Source organism: Dermacentor silvarum, chromosome 1, assembly GCF_013339745.2.
Source record: "Dermacentor silvarum isolate Dsil-2018 chromosome 1, BIME_Dsil_1.4, whole genome shotgun sequence".
Taxonomy (NCBI): Eukaryota; Metazoa; Arthropoda; class Arachnida; order Ixodida; family Ixodidae; genus Dermacentor; species Dermacentor silvarum.
The window spans coordinates 129370006-129393997 of NC_051154.1; the positions used below are offsets into that span (position 1 = coordinate 129370006).

At 44.0% G+C, this 23992-nt stretch overlaps 2 protein-coding genes across 2 annotated transcripts in view; both read left to right on the forward strand.

Moving 5' to 3' along the window:
- LOC119436024 (cytochrome c oxidase subunit 4 isoform 1, mitochondrial) overlaps positions 1-23992 on the forward strand; it is a 480308-nt gene that overhangs the window by 216924 nt on the left and 239392 nt on the right. The window lies entirely within an intron of this gene.
- The window catches only part of LOC119436019 (beta-catenin-like protein 1), a 104974-nt gene that overhangs the window by 64114 nt on the left and 16868 nt on the right, over positions 1-23992 (forward strand). The window contains 5 exon segments of the mRNA XM_037702748.2: positions 212-270; positions 5761-5909; positions 13762-13870; positions 13872-13944; positions 18626-18723. Coding sequence (XP_037558676.1) covers positions 212-270; positions 5761-5909; positions 13762-13870; positions 13872-13944; positions 18626-18723 — 488 coding nt within the window.

Sequence of the window (23992 nt, forward strand, 5' to 3'; positions counted from 1 at the left end):
TGCAAGTACATGTCCCCCTTTGTATTCGATTTGTGAACTTTTATATGATGGGCCAAGGTTTTATGCAAACCCCACAACTATTCAAACTGTTCGCTTCAAAAGTATTCAAAACTAATTAGTAATTACCATTCTCATTGAATAAAAAAGCTGATGTTCGCACAAGGCTAAATATTTGTAGCCATTTATGCTGCTCTTTTACTTTTATTTTCAGAAAACAAGAAGCTGCTTGGGGAAATTGATGGCATTGACACATTACTGCAGCAGTTGTCTGTGAGTTGGTGCCTTATTTTTTCGCTCCCATAGTTCAGAAGCATCAGCTTTCTTTCTTACCTTTTTTTTTTCCTTGCTAGTTTTATTTTTTAGTCTTCCAAATGGCCCTGGATAAGTTCACAGCTTTCAATGTACTTGTATTGCTTTGCGATTTCAGTTGGTTCTCAGGTTTTGTGCCCTTTATTTCCCATGTTTGACGCATCATGCAACAGAAATACAGTCGAATCTCATTAATTCGAACACGCTTGTGCACCGCTTGTGCATCGTGCTATAGTGCACGAATACTTCAAGAACAAGTCCTTCTTTTAATTCGAACAAATTTTGGGGCTCTTCGAGTTTGAATTATTGAGATTCGACTGTATTTTATGGACCACAACACAAATAAAATATCACTTTTGGGGGGGGGGGGGGGGGGGGAATGGGCTGAAATTGTTATATCTGCACTGAGAAAATTTACACCCCTTCCAAATATGGATCCTGTTCATACCCAGCTAAGCCTACTTTCTACATTCTTGTGGTACAATTCACAACAGGGAATTTGCACCCAAGACGTTTGGGCACTACACTCGAACCTCGTTATAACGAAGTTGAAGGGGGAGCCGAAATACTTCGTTTATCCATTACTTCGTTAGATCCATTATTGCCATTTACTGCAATATATGCCCAATGAGGTGCACAATTGTAAACATGGAAATAAGAGGGTGGCTTTCTGGCTCGCGGAACTGCTACATGTTCACGCATGAAATGAAATTTGAATAAAAGCATAGAATAATTTCCGGCACATGAGACACGTGAATTAGCACCTCACACGACAGCCTTTAGATAGCTGCCTTCTGTTCTATTGTGATAGTCTTTTGCGTCCGCTTTCCGCTTGGCTCATCGCAGTCGAGCAGCACGTGGCACACAACACACTGCTCCGCTGTGTGATCGAGGAGGTAAGCGAACTTCACCACACCGGCTTGGCTCAGCCAGCTCGTGGCCTCCGAGATTGCACCGATGCCAATGTGATCTCGGAGGCCACGCACTGCAGGAAGAGGGAGAAGTGAATGAACTAATCTTTCGCACCGCCGCGCAGCTTGGCATGGCTCGCGCTGCCAGGCATGCACAAGAGAGAGAGGTCAAAAGAGCAGTGAGATTTCACTGTACAGTGGAATCTCAGCGATACGAATCTCACGGGGTCAAGAAAAATATTCGTATTAGCCGAAATTCGTATCATCGAAACACAATTAAAACTAGCTAAATTAAAGAGTCGGAGGTGAACTCACTCAGGCACACGCACGTAAAAAGCATTTACAGTATAGATTACTTATAACGTAACTGTTTATAGTGCAGAACTGGCTACAACGCGGCCTTTTCTGACTCTCGTTTACCCTCCCATAGAACTCCATGTATACGCATACCGCTTACAGTGCAACCGTGTGAGACGAAATACCGGTTATAATGCGGCTTCCGCTGGAAAATCTCACCGACAAGGGCGGTAGCGAGCACCCTTCTCAACGAGGGCGATGTGGAGGAGGAGCATGAGACGTAGAGCATGAGTCCAAGGGCGATAAAATCGTTGCCGCGTGCCGTATGTGCGCCTTTCGTTGCGGGGGACGCGCGCCTTAACGCACAGAGAGCGAACGGGCAGCGGAGAGCAAACGCGACTTCCGTCACGGCGGGGCGGGGGGGATCTTTGTACAGCGCATAAAAGTCGCCTAAAAGTTTTTAATCGAAGCCGGTTGGGCCAACTAACGACAGATTTCTCAGTAAGCTAAATTCTATGCGCATCGTCTGCTGACACACGGAGTCGCCAGCTGACTTTGAGATTGTTTACTTTTTAAACGCGCCTTGATTTTGGTTAGAAAACACTCTCAGATGTTCAAGTTTGTATACTGTTACTGCTACGACAAAACAGAATGTAAATAAAATCACAAGAAAGCTGGGCTTTAGGCCACAACGTGACTAGAACAGAAAAAATACTGCCGCCGCCTGCGGCGGCCGCTTGGCTAGGTGGCCTTTCTTTTACTATGGCGCCCCTAGCGGCAGGTGCTCGCTCTATATTAAACTGAGGCGGGAGTTTCGGGACCAGAAAAAGCTATTAAAGGACTATGGCGATAGTGAGCTGCTGCTTGTGCGCAGGTGCGCAGCTACATCGAATGGTGAGAAAGGTCAGTGTTGCTCGACGACGTATTCAATACTGGAGTTTTTAACTGCCGCAGCGAACGAGTGCCAAACCCCGCGGAAAGTAATGTACTCAGCACGCAATGGTCGGTGTTTTTTGGTTTCGAAGACGAATCTAGTTTGTTATATCCATTGGCAGGACAATTTCACTTCATTAAAACGAGGTTTTAAATACATGGAATTCTATGGAAATTTCAAGGGCAATTTCGTTTACTTCATTATATCCCGTTTCAATATAACGAGGTTCGAGTGTAGTTGTGTTAGAACCTCATTTTTCTCCGAGACATTCTTCCAATTGCTACCACCTTTGCAGGTGGTAGCAATCTTATATTGGGTATTTTCTCTATCAGTATATGTATGATCAAAAAGTGACCCAACCACACTTTTTAAATTGAACTTCGATTGCATTACATCATAAGTGAGCTGTATGTGCTCAAATTAAATTTTTTCTTCTGTAACAAATGCATGTCAGTGCTTGTTCATAATGATGCTCGGAATGGTACACATTGTAAGGTTAAGTGTTTACCCAAAAGGCCGGTATTTATCAAGAATTCCACCTGCCACAGTGGCTCAATGCCTGTGGAATTCTGCTGTTAAACAGTGGCTTGTGATATTGAATCTTTGCCACAGCAGCCTCATTCTAGCCGGATTCAAAACAGAAATACACTTGTGTACTTCGGTACGTTAAAGTACTCCAGACTGCCAAATTAATTTGTAGACCTCCATTTCGACATCCCTCATAGCTCACAGTAAAGGTATGGAATATAAAGGCCACAACAATTATTTGGTAGCAAATTTTGTGAACTGCCACGGAGAATGACTCTAAGAATTTTGTCCAGCCCACAGAGAAGCACAAGTGGGCTTCCCCACACAGCTGACGCTAGACGCACGCAGCTGACGCATGAAAAATGCAGCTGATGCACCAAACTTCTACTGAACGCACAGCCAACAAGAAGAAGGTTTTTTCTAATACAGTTGAATCTCGTTAAATCGAACACACTTAATGCGAACTGCCGGTTTATTCGAACTAACGCTGTGATCCCGTCAAAGTTATGTGTTACAGTGTAATTCAATGGGCGAAAATGCTCAGTAATTCGAACATACCGCGGACCGACAATGCTCTCAGCAGCGCGCCAAATAAAGTGGCGACGCCTCTGACTGGCATTGCTCCGACACCGCCATAGAGCAAAAGCTTTGGAGAGACCCCTTAATGCAGTGGCGGAGGCCCAGTTCGGCAAACGCTCGCTTCCCGATAACAGCAGAAAACGAAACTTCAGGGAGTGGGCTATGCCAGCGCCGGCACGGCGGTGGGCGCGCGCAGAGACCGTCGAAGGTGAGGAAGCTGCGAGGGAGTTGAGAGAGAGGGCGAGGGGAGCACCAAAGCGGCAGAGTTGCCGAGGCCAAATCCGCTTCCCTGCCGCCCTCCTCCCTCACATTCCATGGTCTCCGTGCGTGCGCGCCCATCGCCATGCCAACGCTGTCCGCTCCCTGAAGTTTCATTATCTGCCGTTATCAGGAACTAAGCCTTGGCCGGCGTGGGCAGTTGCGCTCTTCATGCGCTTGCGCGCCGCAATATTTCACGACTCGCACCGTTCGTGCATCGTGGTATGGTGCCCAATACTTCTAAAATACGTCCTTCCTTTAATTCGAACTTCTTTTAATTCGAACAAATTTTCGGGCCCCTTCGAGTTCGAATTATCGAGATTCGACTGTAGTAGAAATAATGGCATAATTTACACAGCGAATACTCGCAGTCCTAAAGCACAAGCTTCAGTTTGCTTCATGTCTCAAACACAACAACTAAAGCATTAGCGAGAGCCTGCTTGAAACACCTAAAATGAATTTGTTAGGAAAATGTTTGTACAGAAGGTGTCGTGGGGTTTTGAGTTTGAAGAAAGTTTGTGGATGTCCGAGGGAAAATGTAAAGAAAGAAGGGGAAATTAACCCTCTGGGATATCAGATTTCATGCACATGCATGCATGCATGTGTGCATGTGTTCTTGATTAAGAATACAGCAGTACTGCTGCATCTATACTGAATATTAGCAAAAATGGGTGCCTTTCAAGTGCTCGAAAATGGTGATTAGCTGCTCCAAATTGAGCTTCTAGTTACTCCAAAAGGTACTTGGAAATGGTATAGACCAATCAGATCATTGATGAACGGTATAAATTTTCTGAGGAGAAACAATGGTGGGATCATCAGTCATTTGGAAGAAGAAAGTGCTTTACATTCTTTGTAGCAAGTGGTTTGCTGTTCCTGAACAGTGTGTGCTACCATTTATGGTAAGAAAATTTGCATTTTTGTTTTGGCATCAGCACAGGTGTCATATTTTGACCTATTTTTTACAAACCAAGTAGTACGGCATCCAGAAACGGTATTGAACAAACATCACTGTCAAATCCCACCTCTGCATGACAGTTTAGCACAAGCAACCTAGGGATTTATCTTGAAAATTCATTTCTTTCTTCATTTACGCAAAATTCAGTGCGTGAAACTGGAACCTGCTCTGATGTCTTGGAAAGATCAAACAAAAACTGTACTACGTATTTGGTTAGTTTTCATGATCAAACATTTAATAAATGAATAAGATTTCACAATGAATAATAGAGATTATCTTGGCCTAGTACAGTTGAACCTCATTATAACGAAGTCACATCCATCACAAAAATACCTTCGGTATATCAGTTATTCGTTATAAGCACTCACACTGATATTAGCAGAAAATATGGCGATTAGGTGCAGGTGAAAGAAACACTAGCATGATGCCTTTGACGGGCCAGCAAAGCATCTCCTATGGATTTTGATGTTCCTTTTTGGGCTTGCCGTGGCGATACGTGGCACAGGAACAATGCAAAATTGCATACACGTGCTTTGCACCATTGCTAATATACAGTGTGATCAGCATGATTACACGGAATTGGCACGTTGCTGGCTGCGGTCCAACCATACCAAGGCACTGGCCACAAGGCACACATGCATCCAGAATGTGCCATTTCAAGTTTCTCTTGCCGAGTACAGTTGCTGACCAATTATTCTGACATAGAAATGGCAAGCAAAATTTTGCCATTGCTATAACAAGTATTTTGTTAGATCCCGCTTTTTTGGTTTCATTATAACAGGGTAATAGTACTCCTTAAAAGAAAGCATGGCCAACCAAATTTTAAATTTGTCATTATATCCAATTATTGGTTACAGCCATGTTCGTTATATTGAGGTTCGACTGTACTTGGACCAGGCACAGTGGAGTTCCAGTTGCCCTCTGTTTCGGCAATGTTGTAAGCCGTGTATGGCTTAGTCAAAGCTTTCCTGTGTGGCTTGCTGATGCAGTATTTCAAGCGGCATGACCCCAGCTCATCAGATGAGACGGAGATGATGGAAAATCTGTTCGGTGCCCTCTGTTCAAGTCTTATGTGTGCACCTAATAGGGAGCGCTTTCTCAAGGGTGAAGGCTTGCAGCTGATGAACTTAATGCTCAGGTGAGCTCTGATAAATTGTGACTAATGTGCAGAGTGGTCGAGGACTCAAGCAGTGAAATAACGAAAATGACGCAGTGCTTATTTCTATGCATGTGTCCTCGTCCTCTTTGTGCATTAGTCGCAATGAATTCATTCTGACTTGCCCAACTTGCAGTAATTCTAGAGCTCTCGTTAGCAAAGGATGCGGCTGTGCATGGAATTCAATAAGCATATTTTGTACAGTTAACCTTTTCAGTGTCGGACATACCGGTACATTTTCACGTTTCTGTCCCATCATGTCACCGACATCAGATAGTAATGTAAGGACCATGGCAAGAGAGTACTTACCATTGTCCATGTCATTTTTTTCCTTCTGCATAACGAAAAATAAACAGTTGTGTTCATTTTATAATATCCAAAAAGAAACCCAACGCTGGAAATGCATCTCCTCCCCCCAAAAAAACTGACACTGAGAGGGTTAATCAAGCCCGACATTGTAGGGCTCATTTACTTATTTTATTCTTTTAAAGTGTGTATGCCATATATTCTTGTGTGAGAACCGCACTCCTAGATTTGTATTTACGAAAAGAAAAAAAGAATTATGCAAGTTCAATGCACATCTCGAAATCTATGTGAAGGGAAGCTATAAATTTTGCCATTTTATTCTATTGATGTAAAGGAAACTGGCGTGCATGCGGGCTCATGTGCACCCATGCTACGCAATATGACACACGCGGCAATCATCTCAAAGAGTAATTGGCGTTGGCACGATAGAAATGTACGTGCTTATTGTGGCCTAATGGGTAGAGCATCGGGCTGCTGTGCTGTGGGGGACCAAGGTTCGATTCCACCATCAGGCACGGAATGTTTTATTGAGATAGCAATTATATGGACACTCCAAACGGATTTCTGCCGTCGCCGTGAGGTTCCGTATAAAGTCCAAGTGCGATAAAATCATCGCCGCGCCCCGTGTGTGTGAGTGAAAGCGCGTGAGATGCACGTTTTCACGGAGAGCGAACGCACGGCGGAGAGCAAACGCGATGTCTCCCGTCATGCGAAGGGTGATAGGAATGAGGGAGGGGAGGTGCCGTTTAGCTGGAGCATCAAATGCGTATCTTACGCGAAAGGAGGAAAGCGGGACGGCAGTGCCGGAGGGAGGGGGTGCGGCTTCTACTAACTTTGTACTTTGCGTGGCGGCGGGCTGTCGCGTGCACCGTATCTTGAAGAAAGCGATCTCCACACAGCTCTTACCTTTTTACGCACTGTGCTTTTGCCGCTCAGTTTCCGTTGAAGCGATAGACCGCACAAACCTTCGCTCACTGCTGCCGCGCTTGTTCATGCCAGCGTTTTGGCAGTGGTTCTCTGCGGTCATCGAGTGTTATGTGTTCATGTTTGCTTGTGTTTGTGTGCGCTGACACCATGCATGTTAATTCAGTTAGTAAGTGAATGTGTCCAGTTTATGCAGCCGATAAAGCTTCTATCTCTACTCCGTATAGCTCTCTACTAATTTGCTATTGCGATTGATGCTTCGTCTTTCGGGCGAAACTGTGACTTTTTTAATGAGCTATTCGGCAAGACAGCACCAGCCTCCAGCAGCCACAGTCAGAAAAGTGCATTCCGAGCTGAGCGACATACAAAGTGAGCAACATGCACCAATTGTACAAATTATGCACCAATTGGTCTGTCAGCAACATGCTCTTTTGTTGAATGTAATATAGCAGGTTTAACTTCTGGCTGTGCTCTCCACATCTTGCTGAATTTAGTTCTTTTGTTACCGTGCCTATAGAAATTTATCAATTTGTTCAACTGTTTTTCTACATGTTGTTAAACATTTCTTTTGAAATTCTTCTGCTAGCAAAATCATGTATCATCTGAAATGACGACTGAACTTAAACTATTTGGCAGATTTGACAATTTTGACAGACCACCTTGCTTGCACAGAAAAGCTGATCGAACACAATAATCAAGTATGAAGAGACTTCTGCATGCTCCCTTATCTGACAATCATTGCTTTGCGTACATACAGTAAAAACAAACCAGGTGCCCGCGGCAATGAGGAAATACAATTGCTCCCTGTACATTAAGAACTTACCTGTTTTCACACTTTCCTGCATAGCATGGGCATCACTATGGCTAATACTGACGCCAACAAATCTTCATAATTTTTTTTTCTATTTTTCGTTTTTGTCTGATCTGACTTGCAAGAGTTGGGAACTAGAAACCAGGTGTATGTTTTGTACATTTCAGATTTTTACTCTCAGTACTTGTACTACAAATAGCAAATTATTACTTTCATTCGTGTTCCTTGAGGTTCTTTGAAGTTTCACATAAGAATTCTCAAAAATTGTCTCAGCAATTATTACTGCAGTTCATCCATTCTAAACCCAGTGATCAGGCTATAATTTTATGTATCGCAGTATATGTTGTGACTACTACGTCTTGAAATAAATAGTTAAAACATTAAAGCACCGAAAATCTGTACATTTCTAGCCATAACGAAAGAGTTAGTGGTGTACGTAGTTGGATGTACCATATTTGCACGATTCTACCGCGCCACCGATTGTAACATGCAGTTATAGTATTACCACCCAAATATAAAAGAAAAATACTTGGTGCCAATTCTACTGCGCACATCACGTAACGAAACCTGAGTCGACCCTTACCCTGTTGAAACGATATTGTGGAACATACATAGCAGGGAACATACATACAAAGGCATAAATACGCACACACAGCTGAATCTTAGTGGCTAGTCGCTATCGGAGTTCGACACACCCACTCCTTTTTGCTTCTACCGCCACAAAGGTCATCTTCAGTTTCCATTTAATGCATTAGAAATGGCACACTTCTGAAGGCTCATGCAACCATCATCTGCGAGAGGGCATTCCACTACCATGGACCCACTTTGTGATTTTTTTTTTTGTAAATCGGTTTCGTTTTTTATTTTGTAGAAATTAGTTATGATTGTAACGCACATGTGCAAATTTGAACGCACCTTTCATCAAAAAAACGTGTGTGTTAGAATGCAAGTACGGTAGTCCAAGCTGTGAACTGTCAAGCTCAAAGTTATTTTTGCCAATTGCTGCTGTTTTGCTGGTGGTGGTGGTGTTTTGCCTGGTCTTGCAGCTATGTAATACCTACGCAAATGTGGACAAAGCGAGCATGGAAACACTGCATCCCAGCGTGGGTTCTTACAGAAATGAAACATGAGGCTGCTTGTTACTAGAACGTTAGAGGTCGGAGCTGAAGTATGCACAATGTTCAGCCCCACTTCCATCCCTTTTTGTGCTTTTCATTGGCTTCAAGTAGCACTGTTTTGCCGTGCTGTTGACAAGGTCAGCCAGTTTGCATGGTTGACGAGAAGGAAGGAATAGAATCAATAAGAAGAATTGTCATACTAGCCAGTGTGCTCATAGGCCACTCCTGTCCAAGCAAAAAAAAACAAAGCACCCTGGTTTGTGTACTTTGTGACCATTTGCTAACTTGGCATAGACAGCGTGAGTCATCTGCAAGCATTTACGTCAGTCACGAATGCTCTTCTGATACATTTTGTATGCTGCTCGGAAAAAAAATATAGACTACAGTTAAACCTCAATATAACTAAGTCAGTGAAATCTGCAATTTGCTTCGTTATATAGAAATTTCATAGTATTCCACCTTTTATGCAAATAAGTACAGTCGCCGATTGATTTTTCTACACAGAAGGGCCGGAAATTTTCCGAATTATTGGCAATCGAAATAAGCAAATTTGAATTAGAAAAAAAAATTTTAGAGTCGGCGATGAAAGATATTGTTTCATAGTGTCGACGATATCTTCACATCAGCAGTATGAATTAGCGAAGCCACCATGCTTTTGCATCTACTTCACCCCAACGGCCTATAATGTTGCCTTCAGTGGACCGCTATCATGAAAAGCACTGGCAGCGGGGAGCACATGCTTCGTCTGCCTCTCGCTTCAACGCATCTACAAAACTCAAGATTACGCAACCTCCAGTACTAAACACGCTGGAAGCCAGCGCACATAATTCCACGCCATCTCGGCACGCACACGTGGCAGATTAACTCTGAAACAAGCAGGCAGGCTGCGGGTGCACTCAGCCGCGCTGGCTGCCATAACGCAGCTATGGCCACCTGCGCTAGAAAAGGAGACGCACACCAACCTGCCCCCTTCCCCTCACCTCCCCCCTTGCTTGCACGGGAAGACTGCGCTCATCAAGCCACCATCCTTCTCAGCTCACTTTCACACGCTTTCATGCGCACACAAAGCACACAGGGATATTATCGCGATAGATATTATCGTACTTGAACTTTATACGGAACATAATGCGCTCCACTTTAGCGGTTGCCCTTGGTCACGCGGCGCACAGTTCGAGAGGTGCATTCACAAAGAGCGGCTGTAATTCAACCATTTGCGTCAGCAGAAGTTTCCATTTATTGTCTCGGTATTCCTTTGCGGCAGCAGCGAAATTTCATTATATTGAAATCGTCTATAAACCACTTTGTTATATTGCGGTTTAAATACAAGGTGCTCCATGCACAAGAAGTTATGTAAATTACGTGCTTCGTTATATCCAGAATTTAATTATATTGAAATTTTATATAAAGGTTTAACTGTACAATGTAAAAAAATCAGTGCTACTTTGCATTGTAGCATTGAGCTGACAAAGGACATGAAGATTTTTTTCGAGGACCACGTCCGGCGCCGTGGCTCTCTGCGCATTAACACGCATGGTGTCACGCACGCACAAGCACAGTGCAACACAGTGCACAGGGGACTGTGCCCCGTCGCAGATGGCTTTCAGATACAGCGGACGCGCGCTCAGATAACGCCCCCCCCCCCCCCCCCCCTCCGAGCCTTGCGCGCGACGGAAGACAGGCGCTTCCTTCCCGCTTCCTCCCTTGCTGTGCAGATTGAGACGCGATCACCGCTAACCCTTGCACCTTTCAGTTGCACATACATCATACGGCGACGATTTTATCGCCCTTGGACTTTATACGGAACCTTGCAGCGACAGCTACGGCAGCTAGAAATGCACCTGGAGTGTCCATATAATTGCTATCGCAATAAAATTGTTGTTTTTGTTATAGTGCGGTACCGCTTATAATGCGGATATTCGCGACTCCGTGACTTGCGTTATAAGCGGTCTACACTGTATGTTTGCTGAATATTTATTTGCAGTCAAGCTTTACTTCTATACTATGCCATAAATGTGAAATTTATGTTGAAGTTAACCTACCTGAAGTCGGAATTGATGCAGTGAAGTTACCTTACATGAAGCATAGAGTTAAATAATTGTCATAGCAGTGATATTGGATTGGTATTGTGCTACAAAAAATTACTTGCCATTACTATCTATCCCAGTGCATATTTGTGTGATCTCTGGAGTGACTGGTCAATAGCAGAATATGAATTAGGTAGCTATATGAACAAGTCCCAAGATTGCTGATGCTTTATCTATACTGCTTGTGCTACCTATTACATATGCGAGTTCCTTCAATATCATCTGTGTTAATCTAACAAGACCTCTTGGACCTCTTTGAGACGAGTGTGGTTTAAGTTCTACTTCATCTCAATGGGAGATGCACCTCAGACATCCGTATTCATTTATAATAAAGGAAACTGTTCGAAATTTATCCGAATATAGAATGGCAGAAACTTGTGCTAGTCAGTAGCAATTCATGTTAGAAAAATTTGGCGTGCAAGTGGACACAAGAAGAGGGATACAGATGTTAAAAGCAGCAGCATTTGTATTGTCCATTTCCCATTTCTTGTGTCCATGTCTGCAAGCCTATTCCTTAGAGAATGTAGAGTTTAATCTCCTACTTTAGAATTGTTTTTAGTTTCTCACTCTCTTATCTGGGTACTTTCTGTGCTCCAGAAAGTTGGAAAAGTACAGTCTCGTGTGCAAGGTTGGGGCTTCATATTAGACCTAGGAGAGTGTTATAGAATAGCCTATATTGTTCCTTTAGAAGATCCATTGCAAATAAGCGAGAAATTATTTTCTCTGGCTTTATTACTTAAAGGAAAAATTGTTAATCTCAACTGAATGATTGGTCCTGTATTGGAGCATGACCAAATTTACTGCCTTACAATAAAGCCTAAATACTTGCATTCTACTAATCTTGTGCATGCAAAATTTGGCCTAGATTGAGTCAAATTAAGTGCAATAATTTTTGTGCACAGTAGCAAACATAGTGCGAGATTGAAAAAGCGAGAAAAATGAAGTTCAACATTTCTACATTCTTATTATTGTAGATGATCAGTTTGCTTGAAATTTGCGCAGAATGTTGACTAGTATGTCCAGAAGAAGAGTAAACTTCAAATTATCCTTCTGCATAGGTGATACCCTCAGAAGCCCTGTAAGCTTCCAGTGGAACTTCCTCAAAGTGTTTGTGGCCCTTGTTACGGCACAATATGGCGATAGAAGTGACCATATCTCCACAACAGTGTGCGAAGCAAGTCTTCTTAATCTCAATAATTTTTCTGTTGAGAGACGCGGCACCATTTTAAGTCTGCTTTGAACACAGAAAGACAACAGCTTTTGACCCGTAAGCCTCTTGTATGTAAGAAGCATTGGCTTCACCTGAGCACTGGAGAAAACTGGTGCTGGTGCCGCTCAGCCAGCACTAGTGCTTGTTTCTTTCACAATTTTCCACAGTACTAGAGACACTTGTAAATTCTACAGCTTGCACATTCTCTTCATCCGCATCTTCAATGCAAGTGGAACTGACCAACTCAACTCCGGCAGCATTTTCACCTCCTTGTCACTTCAGTTGACGTCCAAGATGTTTCTCAATGCATTTTCTTCAGGAGCTTATTCGTACATTGGTTGTACACATTGTCGAGTTCTTAGAAACGAGGACAAAGGCAGCTCAACAAATGCTGCAGATATATGCAAGCAGTTCAACATCTAGAGCTGTGTTCTGCACTGCACACCGTTTTGGGTAGAGCGTCTGAATGTGTCCACCATGATGCCTTGTGCATGTTGTGACCATACACAAATTCCAGCACAGAGAGGACACCCAGTGCGTGCAGGTGTTGTAATTTCATATTGAGACAGCCTCATTTTTTTATATGAGTGGTAATTTTTTTAAAGCTGTAGACAATGATGAAAATGCTGAAAAAATTAGAAAAATAGCTCATCTGTTAACGCTAAACCACGTGCTGCCATTCTGGATATTTTGCACATTAGTTATATCTATGTTCGCTATGTGGCAAAGTACAGGCCACAGTTTCTAAACAAAGAGTAAAGGATTAGGCTGGAACTGCAAAATTGTCACATCTGTAGCATGCTTGGGGAAAAGGCGGGAGTTCACAAACTACATAGTTGTACACATAGCATATGAAAGGGTTAAATAAGACTTGGCTGTTTCCATACGCAGCGTCAGTGCAGTAGGAAAGAAGGCTCTTCCACCAGCAGACACATTGCAGGACATAGTGGGAACCATGTGCAAACTCATTATAACGAAGTCGCATCTGACATGAAAGCATACCTTCATTATATTCAATAACCATAATAAGCATATATTTGTTACGCATTGATATCGGTGAGAAACGTTTTAGATTTGCTTCGTTTTATCTGATAATTTTTATATCTGTATTCGTTATGTTGAGGTTCGACTGTTATTAGAAACAACCGCATAGAAATTAAACTATTTAGTTTTCACGCTATACTACATGGCGGGAGAACCCCATTAACAACATTAAAATGGACCGCCGCGTTCATCGATCATCGGTGATTTACGCTAAATGGGTGTAGGGCAACAGTTAATCTAGTGTGTGAAGGTTGCTGTGCTATAAATGCAGAAAGCTGTTGATTTCCTCCGTGTAACACCTATGCTACTTCTCTCTCTCTCTTTTTTTCTTCTTTAGAGAAAAGAAGATGTCACGTAGTGGTGCACTAAAAGTACTCGACTTTGCTACATGTAATATGGAAGGCACTGACAACTGCAACAAGTTTGTTGATATTTTGGGCCTTCGGGACAATATTCCCACTGTTTATGCAGACTCCACGAAAGTACAAGAAGAAAGGAGCATCTCCTGAAGAACATGAAGGTGAAATGACATATTATACTTTTCCACAATAATTGTGTGCCATGGTGTAAAAGCTTGCGCTACAGCTCACCTACTCATTAGAGGGGGATAGATACTCGTCTGTTGTCACTCTGCAGCTTCCATGGCTCACCCTCCTCTCTTTAAACCCTTTTAAAGGGCGAATTTTTCACTCACTGTGGAAAATCTGATTTTTTGCATTTCGTAATGAAATGCTCTCAAACTTAATTTTTTTTACGAATTTGAAGTTTACTGAATTTTCCACATGATAATGCTGAATGAAGAATTATTTAAATTTCAACCAATAAAATAGAATAACGTCAGATACTTTTCTTAAATAAAATTTCACTCAGTGTGTTGCCCAAGAATGCAGTTTGTTCATTTTGCCTAGTACATTGCAAAGCATACATGAATAAACATAGTCATAGTGCAGGCCTTGCACATGTTCTGCATTTTTTCGGCTGGCCGCCTTTGGGCTGCAGTTTCCTGCACCTTTTGTAAATATCACCTGTTTCGAGCAGGTGCACACCCACTATGATGAGCCTCATGCAGTCTGGTATGTGGTAATTATAATGAAATGTACATAAACAAGAAAAAAGTAAACAAGATTTACCCAATACTAATACCACAGCACATGCTTAGCATCGCATGGTGAGTAGAAAGCTCTCCCATGCACTCGCATCGCATCATTCCTATTTGTTCACTTCAGTCAAAGTTTCAAGTGTTTCGTGAACTTTTTCGAGTCAGTGCAAGTTGCAATGCAACTTGCATATTGCACAGGAGAAAGTGACCAGTATGAAGATGCTCATGCTAAGAAAAAAATTGAACCAGTTTGTATTCACTGACTCAATTTTTTTATATTTTATTTCCATTAAGTGATAAATGCTATTGTGGCAGCAAAAGTGCTTCCCGCTAGCTCAGAAGTGACCATTCAATGGTGGGAAGAATGTTCCCCGCTGCCTGTTAAAGGATTGAGCTGTCTGTTACTTTATTTCCACTACTTGGTAGCAGTTTGTTGAAGGCTTTGTCAAATTCTGTGCAGTATAATTGTATCTAGACATAGCGAATCTGTCTCCCAATGCTCAAGAATTCTAGTATGGGCTCTATAACCTCAAGTTACCAAACTGTGTTGATTTTGTGTCTGCCTTGATACACAGAATGGGGTTCTAGAAAAGAGTCAAGTTTGTTAGCTCTTTGTGTCGCTTGTAGTGTCACCGTGAGAACAATGAAAACATTTATTTTTAGATATGCGAAAATTTCTGCTGCTTATATGTGTTTCAATTTGTAATATGGTTGATGAACTGCAGTTAATATGCATCCAAGACATACTATAGCAATATCCATAGAGTTTCTCATTAATTACTTAGAAGGAAATTTGGCACCACCGTCTATGGAAGTTTTCTAAAGAGCGCTGTGCTGTCATGGGAATGACAGTATACAGTGTAGACCGCATATAACATAAGTCGCCGGAGTCATGAATATCTGCACTTTAAGCGGTACCGCACTATAACCAAAACAGCGATTTTCAAGCCCTGCACGTATGCAAAACATGTAGACCAAGCAGCCGCACGTATCCGAGAATCGAAGCGTGCGACTGAGAGTTTTGTATCCGTTTAAATTTACGAACGTTGAAAGGTTAATGTCCAGATACCCACGATCTTCGCATGAAGCAAAGTAATAATCTAAAAAATGTCACAGTTTTGCCCAAAAGGCGAAGCATCAATTGCGATAGCAAATTAGTAGAGAGCTATAAGGAGTAGGGATAGTAGTTTTATTGGCTGCATAAACTTGACACATTCGCTTACTAACTGAATTAACAAGCGTGGTGTCAACGCGCACAAGCAAACATGAATAGACTTGATGATCGCAGACAGCCACTGTCAAAACGCGGGCGCCGCGCCAAGCGACGGTTCGTGCGGTCTATCGCTTCACCGGAAACTGAGCGGCGTAAGCACAGCGCATAAAAATGTCCGAGCCGTGTGGAGATCACTTTCAAGATACGGTGCACGCGACAACACTGACAGCCGGCACAGGCGCGAACGCATTTGATGGCAGAGTAGAAGCCGCCGCCCCCCCCCCCCTCCCTCCCTTCTGTGCTGCGTTCCCGCTTTGCTCCTTTCGCGTGGAAGATTGCGTGGCCAGTTCCCCTTGCCCCGGTTGCAAGATACGCATTTGGTGCCGCAGCACAGCGTCGCCCGCCCCCCCCCCCCTCTCCCTCCCTCCCTCCCATACCCCCACGGCTCTTTGCGCGATGGAAGTCGCGTTTGCTCGCCACTGTGTGTTCGCTCTTGGTGAAGGCGCGCTTCCCCCGCGCGCTTTCACTCGCACATCGGCGCGCGGCAACGATTTTATCGCCCTTGGACTCGTGCTCCATGTCTCATGCTCCTCCTCCGCATCGCCCTCATTGGTCTCCTCTCCCATCGGTGGGCGCACCACATTGAGAAGCGTGCTCGCTACCGCCTTGTCGGCGACATTTTTCCCGCGGAAGCCGCATTATAACCGGTATTTCGGCTCACACGGCTGCACTGTAAGCGGTATGCGTATACATGGAGTGCTATGGCAAAATTAACGAGAGTCTGAAAAGGTCGTACTATATCGGTCCTGCACTATAAGCGGTTATGTTATAAGTGGTCTATACTGTATATGGGTGTGTGGGGCTTGTGTTGGCTGGTCTTGTATGAGGCTTTGTCTAAAACGTGGACATGGCTTCACAAATAATAAGTTCTTAAAATAAAATCTACATAAAAGGTTTTCATTCACCCATATTACATCTCTCAATAAAGTTACTCACCTACAATGCATAATTAAGCGAGAAAAGCAAAAACAGACGACAAGCTGTTCCAAAGTGAGCGCGATTCTTGTCGTCTGTCCTCCAACTTTAGCAACCCGCTAATAGTTCTTACGTTCATATAATTGTACATCCAATACCAATACATACCAAAACCCCACTATACCCGCCGTGGTTGCTCAGTGCCTGTGGTGTTGGGCTGCTGAGCATGAGGTTGCGGGATCGAATCCCGGCCACGGCGGGCCGCATTTCGATGGGGCTGAAATGCATAAAACACCCGTGTACTTAGATTTAGGTGCATGTTATAAGAACCCAAGGTGGTCCAAATTAATCCCGAGTCCCCCACTACGGAGTGCCTCATAATCACATGGTGGTTTTGGCACGTAAAACCCCATAATTTTTCAATTTTTTTTAATATGAGCATTATCAACACCTATCTTCTGGAGAAGGAAAGGTTTCTCTCACAGCATCGTGATGGCACACATCGGGAACTGTATGTTGAAGAAAGCGAAGCATGTTACTAACAAAAAATAAAAGCAAATATTTTTGTCCTTTTGCACAATATTGAGCAAACGAGCTTTGAGGCACTGGCAGCCTAAAGTGTAATAGGGGAGCTATATGGGGAGTGGTCAACACCATTCCCATTGACATAAGAGACATTCTAGAGCGAGTGTGCGAAATAATTACTGATCCCTACTGACTCGTACAAAGCGGTAGGCCGAATTAACGGCGCCTACAACAGATGATGCTGTGGCCAACGACACTAGAAAAAAAACCTAAAGAGAATACTGGACAATGGGAAAAATGTTTAAATCCTATGACACTGGACCGGCACGGATGAGGGAAATGCAGCCGCTGACGCAGGTAGCCGCGCAAGCGGGTGGGCTTGGTTACACGTGTACTCATCGCTGGTAGAGGCACCAGAACTCGAATCCATGCTCACGATGGCGGCGCCGGCGCGCTTCGAATGACCGCGGCCGACCGGCTGGCTATCCGACGAGGGTGTCGTGACGTCACGCCTTCCAACTCTCACAGGTCGTGCGCCAAAGCGTGCACTCACAAAAACCCCAAAAATAAAGCCATCGGCTCAAAAATGAGCTAAGTGACTACTTCTTTTCGGTGTAATCACACACTAAGGATTCATTTTGAGAATTTTCGTAAAATTTTCAGATTTCGTGTCCGTATCCCTTTAACAGTGTCTGTTGCTTAAGGGGGGACATGGGTCTCCGATATAAAAAAAAATTGTTATTGACTATAAGACTCATCAAATTTTCAGGAAATATTCAATCCTGTGTGCTGACTACAAATGTGCAATTAATTTTTTTCCAATTCGGTCCAGAAAAAGTTACAACTATTTTCATGTTCACTTTGCAAATGTGAATTTTTATTGGCGATTTCTACAAGATTTCAAAATGTTACAGTCTCCTAAAACACTATATCATAGTCTTTGTGCACTCTCTGACTCTCTAGCGTTCAGGCAAAAAATAAATCAAGAGGATTGAATAAATTGCAGGGACACAGTGCTGCTCCCAAAATTTTAGACTTGCAAATATGGACATTTTACGCTACAAAACCAGGTAGTTTTTTTTCTGAAGCAGCAGTGAAAGCTCATTTTTGGCAGGAAAGCAAGCTGGAAAGATGCTCTTTCGAACAAGACTGAGATGACCTGGCTATGATAGATGGTTTTGGAATGGCAAACGCACCAAATGGGTCATTTCAGCACATTAATGGGCAATGCTGAGCATTTTGTAGGACAAATACAGTGGCATTAGAAAAATAACAAATGAAAAATAAGTGTTTAGTGAATTTTTTGTCATGTGGCCCGATAAAAATTGAAAATAGGGTTTATCACTTTCAGCAGCATCTCTCATAGCCTCTTCATAAATTTTTTTGCAGAGCACGTGTGTTCAGTGATTTCATCTATGCTTAAGAACTGCAAGACCACTCAGCGACAACGTCTTCTGAACAAGTTTACAGAAAATGACCATGAGAAGGTGAACAGTGGCTTTGATCACGTCATTCTTTTTTTTTTTTTTTTTGCTGTTTGAGCTTTGTTTTACTAAGTGATGATGCTCCTTAGAAATTCACTTGCCTAGATGCAGTTAAAGCTCCTAATAACGAAGTTGAATGGGCACCACAATCTTTTCATTATAGCCACACATGACCACAGCTACATATTTTACTGCAGTTGCTATATTTTAAAAATGTATTATAGGCCAAGACTATGTTACTGCAGCCAATCCCATCATTGCGTGACTGTGCTCATGGCTTGGCGAAAAGGTCACCAACTGATTTTTTTTAATGCTTTTTTTTTCAAACATTTTTTATTATTTTTTCTTCTTAACACTGTTGTGTGTCTATGCACTCTATAAAAAGCAACCAAAACTTGGGGCCATGTGTGAAATCCTGTGTTATTTTTCACACAAAGTCTGCACATGGCCATTTCTTTTGTCCACCAAGCTAATCAAGGATACTAGACACCAACCAGACCAAAGTGTAATTTTCAACCCCTGATTTGTGTTTTACAAGCCACAAGCACAACAGCTGTCTACCGATGGTGGACGAGCCTGAGATTGTGCAGATGTAGTGGAGTAGCGAGTGGCAGTTAAGCATAAGTAGTGCGGTGGTCTATGGCCAACCAACTGACAAGCAATGGGAATAGCCAAATGCGTACTGCTTTGCTGTGTGTTAAAAAGGAGGAACGGAAAAAAACTTGCTTGTGGCTTAAGATGTCCTGCACTCTGAAACACATGTTGGCATGCCACACGTGCAAGTGCATGTTGTTTCATCATCACACTTCAACGGACCTAGTAAAAGTGCTTGCAGTTCGGTAGCCGCTTTGTTGTCACCATGTACCCTGTGTATTCCTCTCATCCTTCAGTAGAAGCAATGCTGCTTTCAGCCAACAAGTAAAAATATACACTGAAAACCAGCATACTCCAAACGATGAATGTAGTTGCTGTCCACATGTGCAGCATAGACATTTGACAATGGTGCCACATGGAGACATGCAATGGCATGCTGTGAGCAGTGCCCATCATGTTGCATTCACCTAAGTCTAGATCATGGCTTCTCAAAGTGGGTTCCGCGGAACCTACGGGTTCTGCAGGCCCCTGCTCGGGGTTCCGCGAGCCACTGATAAATTTTCCCTGGTCCGCTCTCGACAAGTGTCTAAAACGGCGAACATGAGGTGCGCTTGATCCAAAGAACCTCCATTACTCATGCCCGAGTTACGGTGCCCGAGTGTCAAAAAGCACATCACAGTGCGTAACAGCAACGCGCGAACTGCGCAATAAATACGCAAGCAGCTTGTAGCCACCCAACCTCTGAGAACGGGCAGCGCGCCTAAGCTTTCGCACTTGAATCTCGGAGGCCGTAACTTACCACCATGTGCCTTTCTCCTATTTGTAGATAGGGTAGGTGCCGAGGAAAAATTAAAAAAAAAAAAACGCGGAGCACCGCAAATGCGCCCCAGAAGAGCAAGAACGGCGTAGCGTCCAACCCAAACGAAGCGGCGCAGTCCGCATCGCCGTGGTCCTCAGCTTGCACCATGGTCCGCAGCGGCAATCGTACGCGGCATGTGACTGACAGCAACGCCGAAGCGCTTCGTGCCTAATTGTGCCTTTAAAGCCTCTATTCTTGCGTTTATCGCCACGCGTAACACCGCGTTCGCGGCCAGTCGCGTGCCTCCGTAAGTGCGTAGTCGCTATCTCTGATCGCGTCGATAACCACCGCAGTATCGTCCGCAGCGTTTGCGGCAAATAGTTTCATTTTCACTCGATACGCGCGTCGGCTGCGTGCCTTCACAACTGCGTAGTCGCCTCCCATGGCAGCGTCGATAGCGACCGCAGTTTCGTTCGCACTTCTTGCAGCGAAAGGTAGCTTCGTTTTGACTTGGTGTGTCTGTCAGCCGCCTGCCTTCTGAACCACAAGGTCGCCGTCCATGATCGCGTCGACAGCGGCCTCGGTTTCGTCGGCAGCGATTGCGGCAAGCAGTGGTTTCGCTTTTACTCAGTGCAAAGCTGTCGAAGATAAAAAGCACCGGCTACATCGCGATGGACGGACAATTTGTTGGCGAGCAGCTGAGTGGCGAAAAAATAATCGGGATGTGCGCCCGTTGGTGCAAAGCGCGTCTCGGATGAAAACGCGCGCCGCGAAGGATGTCGCGAGGCCTTCGCCGCTGCTAGCGCTAATCAGTCATGCGATGAAGAGAATTTCAGCTTCCACACTGGTCTTGTGCTAAATAGAAACAAGATTTGACGATTCATTGAGTAAATAAAAGCGTGTTGACGTAGTGCAGCATTTGTTTGTTTTCTTGATACCCTCGATAATTCGGTTAAATCAGGGGGGTTCCTTGGCACTTTATGGAGCTTAGCAGGGTTCCCTGGGATGAACGTACCTGAGAACCCCTGGTCTAGATAATTACACACTCTACACACCTTTGTGCATAGGGATAAAAAGTTAGTTTAGGTTGGATCATATTGCGTACAACAAATCTTCTGCATAAACTGCTAGCAGGAAAAAAAAAACTATGGCAGGACTTGTGCGACCATCCAGAATCACGGCCCAAATTCCAGTAAAGCAGAGTTTTTGCAGAGCAGAAAGAAGCAGAGCTGCTTGTTATACAGGGTGTGTGTGTTTTTTTAGGCAACGCGAGTTTTCTTTATAAAAAAAGCTATGGTTGTGAGATACCAGTCATCTTTGCGTACGAGCTCTACGGCGAGGCGGAAATACTTTGCTGCTGCTTAAGTTACTTTGAAAAGACTAATCAACACAATTTTTTGAATTAACTTTTTTATTATTCATTTGAGGAAGTTTATATGAAAAACTTGTAGAGCATCAGACGGCATCGCTCGCCATATGGCAATGCCCCGTAAAGAAATGTGGGGCAAAGTTGAATGATAGCATGTCGCAGCAAATCCTGACCTGACACACAACTGCACATGCTTGCCAGGCAAAGTCAGTAGGTGCCTCAATTGGCCAAGACGTTCAGTTTCAATCTTCCTAGAGCTTGTCACGAGGTGTTTCGGTCTGATACGATAGCAGGGCCGCCGTTTTTGCACTTCCACGGCGCTCAGTTTCGGTATTGGCTGGATTGACTGTTGAAATTCGATGATAAATATCTCGAATTAGGTGTGATTTTCAAGATCTTTAAAAAATGAGGGTGCATTAAAAAGTGACTGCCTTGAAATTCGCCATCAACTTCCTCTGAGGCACTAATAGAAAGTTAATAAATTTTTGTTAGTCTTTTCAGAGTAACTTAAGCAGCGACAAAGTATTTCCGCCTCGCCATAGAGCTCGTATGCAAAGACGACAGGTGTCTCACGGTCATAGCCTTTTTGTAAAAAAGCTGTATTATATAAAAAAGAACATCCCCGTATATAGCCGGTTCCTACGGAACTTCACAGCCCTCCTGTACCTTCCTTTCTACCTCTAGGCATTGCACTGAGCAGCAACTGCGGTGCTGGTGATGGCTACCTTTAACACACAGCCACTTGAAATTCATGCTCTCAATCAGGGTGGTGATCCGGGCGAGTTGGTTATTCATAGTGAACTTGTTTTAATGCTGACATACATGGACACAAGGAGCCCCTCCTTGTGTCTGTCAGCGCTAAAACAAGTTCACTTATGCTCTCTAATTTCCTACGGTGCCCACTCCACTTTTGCAGCTTTAATATTTTTGCAGCATGCTCCTCTCAATGCACACTTCATTCCTATGAAGTTTCATTTTGGTACACCTAGTACAGTGGAACCTTATTAATGCATCTCTGGCAGGAACGTGGCGTAACTAAGCAAAAAACGGTAGCACGGACTAAGTGGCAAGAAGTATAAATTTACATTTATTTATGTGTACTGCCACGAACAAAAAAAAGTAAAGCTGGTGCCACAGGAAATGCCACCCAGAATAAGCACTATGAGGGTTATTCTTCCTCCTCCTCTTCCATAGCAGTGGAAAGGCGGAGGAGGAAAACGAGGTGAAAGGCAGAGAGGTTAACCAGATTAAGTGTCCGGTTGGCTACTCTGCACAGGGGGATGACAATTCCAGCTCATTCACATAACCCAGCAATAGAGAAAAGGCAATACCAAGCAGCATTTTGAAACTTTGGTAGGCAGCGCAGCAGCAGAGGAGACAATGGATCTACTCATTGTGCTTTCCACATTGTGCACACGTGTGTGTACGACGATCTACTGAGTGAGAACTGGTGCCGCTTCTTTGAAATGCAGTACCCACTGCCACGTGGCTCTAATCATCCTATGAGATTTGTGCGCAGTGTGTCACCTACGAAGCCTACCAGCCATCCTTGTGCATGTTTCGTGGGGGCGTCTCTGTAATGAGCTGGTCTGTGAGCACACACCATTCCTGGCTGTGCAACCAGTGCACAAATGCGGCACGTAGCTTGTTGAGCCAACACAGCTACTGCGGGCTGCTGTCATTTCTGTAAGCAACACACACTCAAGCCAGTCCTAATCAAAGAGACGGAAGAGAGTGGCAGCACGTTTGGGTTATCACTTATTAAAAGCATGCAGTACACTTCCAATGGCACTAGGCCACATGTGCTTTCAAGCAAATACAGTATAGACCACTTATAAAGTAACCATTTATAGTGCAGAACTGTCTACAACGCGGCCTTTTCCAACTCTCGTTTACCCTCCCATAGAACTCCATGTATATGCATACCGCTTACAGTACAGCCGCGTGAGACGAAATACCGGTTATAATGCGGCTTCCGCGGGAAAATCTCGCCGACAAGGGCAGCAGCGAGCACGCGTCTCAACAAGGTGCGTGCTCCCTGCCGGCATATGCATTATTCAATGCAATCAAACTCTCGTTAATCCAGAGTTATTTGGCCGCACATCGGTTAATTCGGACTACTTTCGGAGCTCGGTCAGCAAGGAGCGCCGCAAATGTGCGCCGCAAAAAAGCAAGAACAGCACTAGCGTCCAACCGAAACGAAGCGGCGGAGTCCACATCGCCACAAACATCAGTTCAAATCGTACATGAATGACAGCAACGCCGGACCGCTTCGAGCCTATTTGTGTCTTTAAAGCCTGTATTCTTGCGTTTACCGCTGCGCATAACACCGCTTTGGCCGCAGGCTTTCGTAACAGCGTAGTTGTCACCCACGATCATGTCGAAACAGGCCGCGGTTTTCTCCACAGCAGTTGCGGCAAACAGTAGTTTCGTTTTTACTCGGTATGCGCGTCGGCCGCATGTCTAAAAAACTGCGTAGTCTCCATCGATGATCGCATAGATAGCGACCG